We start from the raw sequence: 14,300 nt of genomic DNA on the forward strand, positions 1-14,300 counted from the left end.
CATCTAAATAAACTTTCCAAATGAATCAACATAACAAATAAAATACAAATTGATGTAAAACTTTAATTTTTTATCAGATATTAAAAATGCTGAACTTACTATAGGTGAAAAGAAATAAAAAAGGTTTTATAATTATTATTAGCGACCAGTATATATATAGACCATTATCACTTTAAATATACACTTTGAAAGTTTTTTTATTATTTTATATTCCATATGCATTAGCGTGCGTGCCTTTGTTTTTACAATTGCATTCCTTTTTTATTTCCGATTTATTTTTGGTCACGTTTCTAAGTCTCTTTAAATATTTATTAACTTAGATTCTTATATCATTGAATCGCTCTGAGCCACTGATACTAGATCCCAACCCTGAGAAGCAGCCAGTGCTGATGAGTCTGGTACTCCATTTTGTGATGTCTGAAGTCTTGGCTCCAGTTCCTATATAACCTTTTATGGCCACTACCAGATATAAAGTATCTTCTTTACTGTAACTAAGCTTGAGAGGGGACCCCAGGGGTCTCAATTCGGACCTCCATCTTTTTAACATAACCGAGAGCATTAAATAAAATTATTTAAATATTCCAGAGAATTCTCTAAAGAGAGAGAGAAGGCGAAAAATCGGGGTGACTTCCAGAAGCTAAGAGAGAAACAGCAGCTGGAAGAAGACTTAAAAGGATATCTTGATTGGATAACCCAGGCGGAGTATCTCGAGCCTCTAGCAGATCAACACGATACCGCTGATCAGAAGAGAGATTATGGAATGGGTACTTCTTTATTTTATTTATAATCTTTAAAATAAAAATAGTAACATACACTTGATAAATATAGTAAACATATATGAACTCATGAATAAAGTTTCCAAAGATTTTAGACTTTTCTTTTTTAGTTTTAAATCTAAAATTTAAATGTAAATCATTAAACAAATCTTATTACAGCATTCAAAAGATTTTATTTGATCGAAATGTGTGAAAATTGGTTTGTTGAGTCACTCACATGGTTAATATTATAATGTATAAATCAAATATTATTAAATTTAATTTAAAAAGAGCACCTGTTGAGTGTTCCGCTCTTTTCAACAGATCGATTTTTCAAGCCTGTGGTAGCTTATTACTTATAATGTTAAAATAATCAACCAATTTATTACTGCAAGAGATTATTACTCTAGAAATAAATTATTATAACACATTTCAGAGTGATCACTATATACAGAGTGATTGTAAATAAATATAAAAGCTTTAAAGCTATAGCTGACACATATCCCTTTTAAAAATTCTATACGTATAAACAATCACCCTGTACAATAAACAATTATATATGATAGCAAATCTGATATCTTTAACAGGTCAGACAACAAACGAAAATGATTCAACTGATCATTTGGGAATCGAGGTGCTGACGGAGCAGAAGAAGATGTCAATCGGAGAATGTTGGAAGAAGGATTTCGATAAAGTGAGATATCTCCACTCTTCACTTTCTTCTATCAAAACCATTCTTTTTTTGAAAATATTCTATAAGCATTATTTAAAATTAACAATTACATGTTGCTCCGACGCTATATTAATATTTCGATATGTTGTTTTCGTATTTTCGAATGAAACGGTTGTATCCAATGAAATTTTAACGCATACGGACTATAGTGTATTTGCGTTAAAAATAGTATCTTTTCGCTATCACATTTTTAACGTAAGAAATCAAATCGTTCCTAATTTAAAAATCAAATGACACTGTAATCAGTTGAAGTTTTACTTTTTTTTTCATGTCATCTGAGTTTGCTTTCAACAATGAATGTAATGTAGGAATGACAACGAGGAAAAGAAAGCGATGTGTGAAAGATTTGAAAGAAGAGAAAAAAGAGATGGTGAAAGAAAGAAGGAAAGTATATAAGAAATAAAAAGGATGAACAGAGAATGATAAATAAAATTACTTACTTCCTCTTACGTGCGATCACTTTTCACTTCAATCTTTCTCTTATTTGAAGTGGTTTTTTTACATTTTTTTACATTCACTTTTTTACATTGTAAAAAGGTAGATCAGACCACAGATCTAGGAATGAAAATGAGAGAAAGAGGGCTATATGTGAATGAAGATAAAAAGTGATGGTGAAGAACAGTAGGAAAGTATTTAAGAAATTGAGAAGGATGAATAAAAGTAAAATATTGAAATAGAGTTTGCTTCCAACACGGTAGGAGGAACAAAAATAATAAAAGAGTCACACAGCACTGAAGAAAACCAAATGTCTCCTCTGACGTGTGATCACTTTTCTCTTTAATTTTTTGTGCCATGTGGTTTGATCTTCATACTATGTTGCATATAGGAAATTTTGAAGATTGTGTCACCTATAAAGTAACACATAACAGAGCTAGTATATATACAATAACTTTCTATGTACTTTTAACTTAAATATATAAATTGACAAGGTTTTCTAACTTACTATATTGATTGTTTAAATTAAGTTTAGCTTAGATAAGTTATAATCCCAGTTCAATTTTAGTAAATAATTCTTATATTTTCAGGAATTTTTTTTAAATACTCTATGTCCTTTGACAATGACAATAAGAGGCTCGGTGTTTAGCATTTAGCATGCGCATTTATCAGCGGGCTAGCAGGCGGTGCACTTTATTGCACGACTACTGCTACATAGCGGAAGTAGCTATATATTAGTCCTTTTCTTGCTTAGGATGTACTTCCGCAAAGTAACGCCTGAATCCATTAGATATCTACGACAAAGTTACATAACTTAAACTAAGCTATTAATTCTCATAGTATCTTTTCATAGACTTATATCAAGTTATATACATTGAAGTTAAGTAATTTTGACTGTTTACAGGTAAACCGGCGTATGAAACGCGCATGCCGTCGCGCAGTGAAATCACAAACGTTTTACTGGCTCATCATCGTCCTGGTCTTCCTCAACACCGTAGTCTTAGCCAGTGAACATTATCAGTTAGTAACAAACTTAACATATACTTGGTTAAACTGCTATCCATACAGGGTGATTGAATTGTAGAGACAACATTACGTTTTTGCCAGCGGAGCATCAAAAAAGAAGAATTCCAAAGAAATATACTTCTTTCTTTACATTGGTATTATAGGAGCAATAGTACATCATCACTGTTCCATACGGAACACTATTACGGAAAGCTGCCAAAAAATGCCGTAAAAATATCATGAAAAAAAATACCTCCTGCCCTGCCACCTCATACCCGCGGAATTTTCAAATGCCATTTGGGCATCACTGAGAGTCGAATCAAAATAAAATGTTGCTCTAATTCGTCTGCCAACAAGATGATTATTGTGGCGTCAGTGGCAGATAAAATTTAGATTCAAGTGACAATTACACTTGTGTTAACCATGCATCTACAAAAATAATATATAGGGTTTTTAGTGATCATGCTCTATATTGCTGGCCAATGCGGTCACGATATTTTTAATTAAAAAGATTTTTTTGCGTTCGAAATTCGAACGTAATCAGTGTTGAGGTCGCTACCGTCGCGATAGGGTCCTGTAAATTATAAATACTCTTTGTATATGTAAATACACCTTCTCCGATCTTCCTCGCCAGCGACCACGGGTTGACATTAGTGTGTGTGTAGCTTCTAGAACAGTTAAGAAGTTTTGGCCATTTTAGCTATGTGAGTGTGATATAAACATTTTGTTTCACTTTTCAGTCAGCCATCCTGGTTGGATTTGTTTCAAGAGTACGGCAACGCATTTTTTGTGGCGCTCTTCACACTGGAGATGCTTGTCAAGATGTACAGTTTGGGATTACAGGTTAGTACTAGATCTTTAGTATATACAGGGTGTTGATAGAGTTATAAGAACTATGGTCTGATATGTTTTAGTTTTATTGTAGTAAAATATTCTTTTTAATTATTGTTAAAATGAGTACATTACCCATATAAAACTGAAGTGACAATTTTTATAATACAAATCCACAATTAATGTAGCCATCAAATCCAGCCATTAATGTACCCATAATTTCCACAAAAAAAACATTTTAAATCTTTTAAGAAAATAGTTTGATGAAGCTCAAACGGTAAAGCACTATTACAATGTACTTCAGGATCGAAATTCTCACAAATATAATCGTAAGAGTGAATACAATGTTATAAAAATGTTCTAAGTAAGAAAAAGACCTTGCCGCATGCGCATTTATCAGCGGGATGACGGACGGTACACTTTGATGCACGGCTACCACTGGGCGTTACCTTGCGGAAGTCCATCCTAAGTAAGAAAAAGACCAATATTTAGCCACTTCCGCGCATGCAGTGGTAGTCGTGCAACAAAGTGCACCGCCCGCCAGCCCGTTGATAAATGCGGTTGCGGCAAACAATACGAATCACAAAACTGTCACCGTCAAACCACTCAACACGTGTTTCACCCCTCCACGGGGCATCTTCAGGAGTTATGTTACACCGATTAGTGCCAAACACAGAGTCCCTTTTATCAGCGGGCCACTGCATATGTGGAAGTGGCTAAATATTGGTCTTTTTCTAACTTAAGATGGAACTCCGCAAGGTAACGCCTGATTCCATTAAATAACTAAATATCGTCGCTACCACTGAATAAACCCGTAATAGTAAAATCAAATTTACAGAAGAAATAAAAAAACAGAATTTGTTTAATAACTTCCATTATATTCAACCTACAAGGCTTATTTATATATCAAATCAAAGCTGATAAATGCGTATGCGGCAAACAACGCGAATCACACATCCGCCACCGTCAAATCACTCAACACGTGTTTCACCCCTCCACGGGAGATCTTCTTGCTTGAGATATTTAGTTATTCTAAGATATGTGGTACCTTTGCCCCCACCGAATAAACTGTAAAATAATAATTTAAATAAACAAATAACATTGCAGGGCTATTTCGTATCGCTGTTCAACCGTTTCGATTGCTTCGTGGTAATCGGATCTATAAGTGAAATGGTGCTCACGAAGACGGAGGTTATGCCGCCACTTGGTATATCTGTGCTGCGGTGCGTTCGACTGCTCCGAGTTTTCAAAGTCACCAAGTAAGTAAAACCCGCTGGTAAAGGTTTACCATCTAAATACTTCCATTTCTTAAAGACATGGTGATATACAGGTTTTACGGTCCCTGTGATTGGGAACCTCTGGTTGCACCACTATCTAGTTTGGGACATGGTCTTTTTATTGTTTATTTTTCACATTTTTAATTAATTTTCTTTCACTCCTTACATTCTTCACAATATCATTCATAAGTCATCTATTTTCTATCAAAATCTCTAACATTTCCGTTCTTTCTTCTATCTTTATTTCTCTCCTTACATTCTTCACAATATCATCAATAGTATTCCCGTTCTTTCTTCTCTCTTTATATTTCTCCTTAGATGCTTAACAATATTATCAATAGTGTTCCCGTTGTTTCTTCTCTCTTTCTTTCTCTCCTTACATGCTTCACAATATCATCAATAGTGTTCCTGATCTTTCTTCTCTCTTTATTTCTCTCCTTACATGCTTCACAATATCATCAATAGCGTTCCCGTTCTTTCTTCTCTCTTTATTTCTCTTCTTACATGCTTCACAATATCATCAATAGTGTTCCCGCTCTATCTTGTCTCTTTCTTTCTCTACCTCTGCTTCCACTTCCAAAAATTTTACAGTAGGTTCTTCTCTTATTATTTTACAGTTTTTGTTTTTCCAATGGTTCACCTACATTATTGTTATCTTTTTAGTTGTTATTTTCACAATTTTTATTATTTTTTATTCTAATAATATGCGGGTTAGTATGTGGAGGAAAGTTATAAATTTATAAGTAATAATCTTATATACAGGATGTTATATAAGAGTGTAAAAAAATAAAAAGTTAGTCTATAATTTTTAGTACAGTCACCATGGTATGATATGTTTTAGTTTTTTTATCATAGTAAAAAAACTGTTTCAGGTAAAATTACTCTTTTTTTGAGATATTTGATTAATAAAAACACAATATAATTTTACAAAATATATTCTTTTATTATTATTAAATAAGCACATGACACAAAATTGTTACATTGTACACACATTGTTAAGTTTCATCAACATCTGAGTCTTTAAAAAAACACGTGCTTTTAACATAACGATTCAAATTATTTAGAAAAGGATTATATCTTCTCCACTTTCTTTTGACATATAAAACAATAAGATACACCCATATTTTACAGTGTTACAAGGCCGAAAAGTCTGATATATACTTAAAATAAAATATATAAAAACAAATTTACTTAGTCGTTTCTAACATAATGATATCCGTGTATGCGTATTCATTTGTATGTTATATTTTGTTTTTACGTATATATACAAGTGCATATATTTATTATGGGACCAATGGAAATATCAAGACACCAACTTGATGACGAGGAAAATGTGGTGTAAGAAGTGGTTGTTCAAATATACATGTATATAAAGACAACATAAAATTGCGAACCGAACGCAATGGCGGCGGTTACATCACTGACATATTCGAAATTCAAATCGGCGTTCGAATTTCAATTATTGAAACCGTAGTAGCCAGTAATATAGAGCGATAACACCACAATTATCCTGGAATAATAAACTAAAATTTACTGCCCAAACATAGTTCCTCTCCGAGACTCTTATAGTGTAAGATCATTTACCGGAACATTCAACAGGTACTGGCGCTCCCTATCCAATCTCGTGGCTTCCCTGCTCAACTCGATCCAGTCCATCGCGTCACTCTTGCTGCTGCTGTTCCTCTTCATCATGATCTTCGCCCTGCTCGGCATGCAGGTGTTCGGTGGCAAGTTCAACTACGACCCAGTAGAAGAGAAAGACCGTCATAACTTCGACTGTTTCTGGCAAGCACTGCTGACTGTTTTTCAGGTACTTTACCGCTTTATTGATTCATTTATTTATTTATTGTTTCATTTATTTCTTTTTTTTACAATAAATATTATATTATAAACGTATTTGTAAATAATTAATAAGTTTTATTTTATGTGCAATCCGATAAAAAATATTAACATTCTGATTAAAAAGGTTGGTCACCTCTGAACCAGTAAATAATTTAAACAAAAATTACACAATAACAATACATGTTTTCATGCACGAAAAGCGTGTGTTTCAAAATAAATCGAATTTACAACACCATGTATAATGTATAACTGAAATAATTCATATTTCCAGATATTGACCGGTGAAGACTGGAACGCGGTGATGTACGAAGGCATCAAAGCGTACGGCGGTGTAGGCTCGGTTGGAATCCTGGCTTGCATTTATTTCATCATCCTCTTCATCTGCGGCAACTGTATCCTTTTCAAATATAAAATATGTTTATTCAACATTTGAACTTTTAACAGAACTCATATTGATCGTCAACTTATTATATTTTTAATCTATTTTATTTTTAACTCTACTCATACTAAACGGTATAAGAATCACGATTCTTCACTAATAAAATTTTGTACAATAATATATATTTAATAACGGGCATATGTTTCTCAATAATAATGGAATCGTCGCGTTACCTCGCGGAAGTCCATCCTAAGTAAGAAAAGGATAAATATTTAGCCACTTCCGCACGTGCAGTGGTAGTCGTGCAATAAAGTGCACCGCCCGCCAGCCCGCTGATAAATGCGTATGCAGCAAACAATGCGAATCACACAACCGCCACCGCCATATTACTCAAAACGGTTTCACCCCTCCACGGAGCATCTTCAGGAGTTATGTTACACCGATTAGTGCCAAACACAGAGTTTTTCAACACCATATAGGGACCATTGATCTTGACGATCCAGGGACGACTGCCTAGGTTATATCTTTCAACGGAAGGGGGAGCTGGCGTCCTTAATCTGGGAAGAATATCCCGTAACAAAGAAACACCCTGTACCTAACTCACACCACAATAAACAAGTTCTCATTAGCCAAGTCAGAGATAGGTTCTAGAACGCTCGCCATCAACGAGGCTCAGGGGCTATAGAGCGAGGTGGTCATCGTCTGTCGAACAACAGACACCTCCAGGCTGTATATATGTCTGCGGGGCAGCAATATCACGTCACACACGTGCGTGTATTGCACGGACGAGACTCAAGATGCTATCGCAAGGTTCATCGATGTGAATACGGCAACCGCTGCACAGATACTGGCACAGAGCAGTATGCAGTAGGGATGAGGAAATGGTCGCATAAAACTTAATTTTAAAAACTGAACACTAACATGCAAAAACGTAAGCAAATTTCGGAAATATTAAACGTAAATGTAAAATTAAAGGCTCGGATGCTAATGTTTGTGAAATATAGATCCTTATAGTAAAGAAACCTTCACCATCTCAATTAAGACAGATTGATTTGATTGTTAATGAATTTTTTTTGTTATATTTCTGATCTACAAAATCCACAGACATCCTTCTGAACGTCTTCTTGGCTATCGCTGTTGACAACTTGGCTGATGCAGAATCTTTGACAAACATCGAAAAAGAAGAAGGAGTAAGTATATAAGCAGAAGAATTAGCTTCACGTATTTCTTTGATTTTTACAAATTGAAAAGCAAGTTAATAATAAATATTAAAAGTAGATATATAATTATGATTAAAATCTATTCTCTTATAGCAAGCGGCAGAAGAAAAAGAAGGAGGCAGTATAGTAGCAGAAGGTGGCCCTGGTGATACTGATGATGAATATATTCATGACGATGATGCTTATACCACAGACAAGTATGTTGAATTGTATTTTCTATTAACTAGTTTTATTTTCAAATCAATAATGATAACAATATTACTGTGATCAAAAAGTAAGGTAAATGTTTTTTGGAAATTATAAATCCTTTATTTATTATAACAAATCAATTTCACCGCCTTCAAAGTAATCCCCGTCTGATAGGATGCACTTTTGCCAACTCTTTTCCAATCTTCGAAACAGTTGAAATAGTCTTTCTTCGGTATAGCCTTAAAAACCTTCTTCCATTTGATTTTAATCTCCTCAATCATGTCAAACATGCGTCATCGCATTGCGTGTGGCATGGAACTAAATTGAATATGGTGGCTACGGAACGATATCAGTGGAATTTTTGGCAAGAAAAGGTCGTGAGATACCAATGCAGTATGACATTGACCAATCAAGACTTGACGGCTTTAAAACAGCACATCTTTTAAAATGATTTCGGCTGAACCAAATAATACCTTAATTTTTGACCAAAAGTACCTTGGCTAATTTGATAGATAGTCCTACCAATATCAGAGAAAAAACTTACCCTCCTTTCTAATGCGCGGGAGTTTTAAATGATAATTTCATCATACTTTTTGATCACAATGCTTTAATAAAGATAAATCTAAATAGATAAAAACTAGCATCAAATTAGCAGCCGTTTATTGATACTCTTCAATTTTAAAATAAAACTAGCTAAACTTGTCCTGAACTAAGAAAAATACAAAGCTATATACCTATTGGTTAGAATGGGTGTTCTCGATCATCCTTGTATTATCATCAAAATTCCTGTATACTATAGTAGTTTTCTTTTACTAATTTAAGACTGAATAACTTTGACGTCTCCTCTTAAAGGAAATGAAGAACTTGATTGACCACAAAAGGACTTTGCATAATTGTTAACTTTTTTGTAATTGAATAGAAATTGGTCCGAACCTACCGTTTTAGATTGTAATTATTTTTTATCGACCAAAATGCGTTTAGTTTGTACCTTTATGAACAAAACGCTTGATTAGAAGATGGGTTATAAATTGAATTTGAAAAGAGTCACCTAGAGGGTAAGAATAATTTGAAGGGCCAAAGTATTACAACTGTAGTATAGCAGTTCATGTAGCAATGAAAATGATATATAATGCAATTGTTACTAAATGCTAATAGCTCTGAACGAGAATATGAAGAAACAGGTTCAGAAGGTGAACAGCAAGAAGAAATAGAAGGTGAAGAGGATATAGGAGCAGAGGAAGTTGGAGAAGATAGATTAGAAGATGAACAGGAAAGGGAAGATGTTGAAATGATGGAGAGTCATCAACGGAATCATATTGGTAAGTGTACACTATTAAGCCAAAATAAAATAAAAGTTTTTATTCTTCTTCAAAGATTATATGAGATTTTAAGTAATCTAAATTGAACACAGTTGAAACAGAAATTTTGATATTTGTATCTGTGATCACAAGCGAAGCTGTTATCGATCCAACAGTCCAAGGTATCAATGTAGCAAATATTAGATAAGTGGTAAATGGTGTAAAATTAGAAATGAATAGATATTATAAGATTGCTAATCGAAAAAACAGTGAACACAGAGTATGAAGGAGAACACCGTCTGAAAAGAAAGCCGACCACGTCATCAGCGCGACCTAGAAGACTCTCCGAAGTCGATATACGCGACACAAAGAAACCAATACCAGACGCATCGTCACTCTTCATTTTTTCCAAAACCAACAGGTTAGGGCATTGGCGACGAGGGAAATCGGCTTTCATTTAGTTAGATGTTATCTTCTTTTCGTTTTTTTTCTGAAATTTTTTAATATTTACTTTGTCATTGACGGCTCTTACCTACTCAAATCTTAATTCATGTGTCCCATAAATCAACGTCAAGCCGAAATCGTGTAACAGGGCAAGTATTGGCAAATATCATCATACAAGTAAGTAAATGCCAATTGCATGGCATAGGTCTGTACCAAAGATCTTCTCCATGACTAGTTTCGCGTTGCCGGCGCGTCGCATCACATTGGTTAACCCCAGGATTGAACTTAAAAAATCTTTACTGAGTTCTACAACGATTGGTAAATTTTACATGAAGTAACAATTTAAAGCAGGGATGAACAACTCAAGGTTCGCGGGCTTGCGGCCCCTTAAACATGTTGCATGTAGCCCACCAAGTAATTTTAACATTAATTACAATAAAATGGTAGACATAGTAAACCGAAACAATTAATAAAAAAATGACCATCGATCAAGACTGAGGGTTGCACGGTTAGAAAGTTGCATACGTGTAGCTAGCCCTATCAATTCCGACTAATATTAATCAGCTTGTATCTACAAAAACAATTTCAAACTTCTCATTACAAATTTCAAGTAATTTCGTTTCTCTGTTCTTCTCTTGTCTGTTTTTACAATATGTATTAAAATTTAAACGTAGTAAAATCTTAACTTTCGTTACTTTAATAAATAAATTGATTATAAATAAGGTATTGTATTGTAAATTGTAAATATGTGTTACTACATGTGCGGCCCGCCGAAAAAAAATTAAATTTAAATTTGTCCATTATTTAAAAAGGTTACTCACTCCTGACTTAAGGAAATTGTTTGTCCCAATGTATTGTTTTCTTTGAAAATCAGACCTTATAAATATTTTATTTTATGTCTATTGTATAAGAAGAGAAAGAATACTCACGGTAACAATTATATCAAGATAAATATAATAATAAATATTTTACAATATGTTACAAATCACAAACAAATTGCACTATCACAGTTGTTTTTTGGGACAGACATCATTGACGCTGATTTATGAGACATGTAAAATATTACTACGACATTTTGTTTTTTTTTTTTTCTTCAAAAGCAATGTCGTCAACGGCAAATCTTTTTCAGCCTTTCGCCTGTCATCTATACGTATCTAATTTATTAAAATTTCAATTATTTACTTTATTATATGTTTACTATTTATTCTCACAATACTTCGCTTATTTCACTTACTTTGTTTGCACATGTATTTTGTATTTAATTTTAGAATCGAAAACTATTTTTGAGGGTAACAATTTACGCATGTATAGGGGAAATTCTATGATATTTCTTATTGCAGGAAGTAGTTTAAGGTAGGTTAGGTAATGTTGAATATAAAATTGGACTTAATAGATGTTGCCATGTTTTTCAATGACGAAGATGGCGACCAGTGCGAAGAGGAGGGGAGGCTTGTTACCGCTAGACCGCGGAGGGTTTCCGAACTGAACATGCCAAATCAAACACCACCAATCCCGAACGCTAGTAGTTTCTTCGTATTCTCACCAACGAACAGGTGATCGATGGCTTAGATTCCCTTGTCTCATTGTAAAGACGATTGGCATTGTGTGGTCGCCTTGTGAATTGATCTATCTGTTACTCTTCAGAAAAGTTTATATCCATCTGCTTATTTAGATGTTCATATTAGCAATTATATATGTCCAAGCACGCATTTATCTGTACGAATCCGAAACCAAAATTGTAAAACAATGAGATTTGTGGATACTTTATATACAATGTTAGCGAATAGGTTTTAGACCCTGGATTTTTTTTAAGCATGATTCCTTAGGTAAAATAGACATTTCAATAAGTTCTTGAATGATATATCGCATGCGCCTTTATCTTTAAAATATAACTTTTGCTTCTGTTACCTTTGTCTTGGTGTGCTTTATTGGTGTTCGCTTTTAACTTTGATATACGAATATTTAAAATTAAATCAAAGATATGATTAAATTAATCAAACTGTCAATGTAATTCAGGGGTGGCCAAACTTGAAAATTTTTTGTGTAAAAATTTGAAATTTTTCTCTAACAATTTTTACAAAAAAATTTTATTAAAAAATATATACATAAGTAAGTAATATGCATATTGAATTTAAATTTTAAAGATGCACTTCTTCGTGAATCTTTCAAATGCTAGTTATTTAATATTGACCTATATTAAAATCTAACGTATTTTAAACTGAAAAAAAATGATTCACACTTTTTTTTCGTTTTGTCTCGTCTTGTTTCCACAAGCAAGAACATAACGCTTATTTTGTATCGGTATTAGCCTTACTGAAGGCATCGCAACTTCTCGATAAATCCCGGAAGAACCTTTATCTATATATAAATACGTTTTTCCTAATAATGAAAAATATTTGACAAATACTAGAAGTCAAAAAAAATTTAATAGCCGCATGCGACCCTCGAGGTTGGCCTTCCCTGGGATAATGTTTAAATTCTAATACTAGAACATTCTTTGAAGTATATTCAATCTGTAAGTTAAATAACATAAATTCCGACATTGACGACAAGTAAGTCCGTTTGTTTTGTTCATAATAAATAAAATATTCATTAACAAAATAATATTAATTTAATTTTGTTCTACTCTTTTATGTTCTTATATGTTTCCTTTTACTTTAAGTATTTCAAAAACTATTATAACACCAGGTTTCGAGTGCTATGTTACAAGCTGTCAGCTTCATCTACTTTCGGCAATATCATATTGGTCTGCATCCTTCTATCATCTGCTATGCTGGCAGCAGAGGATCCATTGGATGCAGCTCAACGAGGCTTTAGGAACTGGGTAAGAGACTTCTTTCATTAGCTGTGTTGACACTCAACAAATTCTTCTATCTCTTGTGTTGATATTCGACAATGTGTGTTGTTATGGTAATCAACAATGTTAAAATTGTTTTTTTGACCAAAATTTCAAATGTCTTGATTATTTAAAAATGGAATCGATTTATTGTGTACATAGTTAACAATATAAAAATGGTAAGGTAAAATCTGCGTCCAATATCTATATATATATATATAAGACATAATTTTCAAAATGTAAAGAAATAATATGAATATCAAGGCAGAAACGCCCAAAGAGGGGACCTTTTTTTTTTAAATTTCAATTAGAAAAATAATCATATACACAATTTATTAAAATTAACTTTTAACAAACCTCTTTATACATTATTCTTTGAAAATTCATCATTTTGGTTTCTTATTTTAATTACATAATATATATTACTATTATAAAGTATTCCAATATTTCTATAATTATTTCTAAACATTGAGTGTTAGTGAATGTTCTTTTACTATAAATATACACTTTGCTTAAAACACATGTAGAAATATTCCATCCCGAGCATTTTTAGATAAAAGAATTTTATGTCTTAAAATGTGACATTACTAAGTTAATAATTATAATGTGTTGGGTGTTTCTGGTGCAGCTGTTGAGCCAGTTTGACATGTTCTTCACGGGCATCTTCACGCTTGAGCTGTTCCTGAAACTGGTGACATACGGGCTGGTGCTCCACCCCGGCGCCTTCCTGCGCTCCGCCTTCAACGTGCTCGACATGCTAGTCGTCTGCGTCTCGCTCATCTCTATGAGCTTTAAGTAAGATCGTCACTTTAACTTTAACTTTAACTTCAACTTTAACTTCAACTTTAACTTCAACTTTAACTTCAACTTTAACTTTAACTTCAACTTCAACTTTAACATTAACTTTAACTTCAACTTCAACTTTTACTTTAACTTTATACTTAAATTAAGTAATCTAGAATAACACAGGAACTTTAATATTCTGATTCATATAAATTCCTTTTACCTCTTTTTTTAGAGTTTAAATATGTTTGTTTTTTTTTTCAGAGTCGTTTC

At 33.2% G+C, this 14,300-nt stretch overlaps 1 protein-coding gene across 1 annotated transcript in view; it reads left to right on the plus strand.

Moving 5' to 3' along the window:
- Positions 1 to 14,300, plus strand: part of LOC137925186 (muscle calcium channel subunit alpha-1-like) — a 76,948-nt gene that overhangs the window by 23,793 nt on the left and 38,855 nt on the right. The window contains exons 8-20 of the mRNA XM_068768583.1: positions 586 to 764; positions 1,343 to 1,449; positions 2,828 to 2,943; positions 3,669 to 3,771; positions 4,867 to 5,018; positions 6,636 to 6,846; positions 7,150 to 7,270; positions 8,362 to 8,447; positions 8,571 to 8,674; positions 9,822 to 9,985; positions 10,235 to 10,385; positions 13,097 to 13,232; positions 13,873 to 14,039. Of these exons, the coding sequence (XP_068624684.1) occupies positions 586 to 764; positions 1,343 to 1,449; positions 2,828 to 2,943; positions 3,669 to 3,771; positions 4,867 to 5,018; positions 6,636 to 6,846; positions 7,150 to 7,270; positions 8,362 to 8,447; positions 8,571 to 8,674; positions 9,822 to 9,985; positions 10,235 to 10,385; positions 13,097 to 13,232; positions 13,873 to 14,039 (1,797 nt within the window). The remainder of the gene's footprint in view (positions 1 to 585; positions 765 to 1,342; positions 1,450 to 2,827; positions 2,944 to 3,668; positions 3,772 to 4,866; positions 5,019 to 6,635; positions 6,847 to 7,149; positions 7,271 to 8,361; positions 8,448 to 8,570; positions 8,675 to 9,821; positions 9,986 to 10,234; positions 10,386 to 13,096; positions 13,233 to 13,872; positions 14,040 to 14,300) is intronic.

Source organism: Battus philenor, unplaced genomic scaffold (assembly GCF_028537555.1).
Source record: "Battus philenor isolate CCGP_79_NKW_IND1 unplaced genomic scaffold, ilBatPhil1.0.hap1 SCAF_26, whole genome shotgun sequence".
Classification (NCBI taxonomy): domain Eukaryota; kingdom Metazoa; phylum Arthropoda; class Insecta; order Lepidoptera; family Papilionidae; genus Battus; species Battus philenor.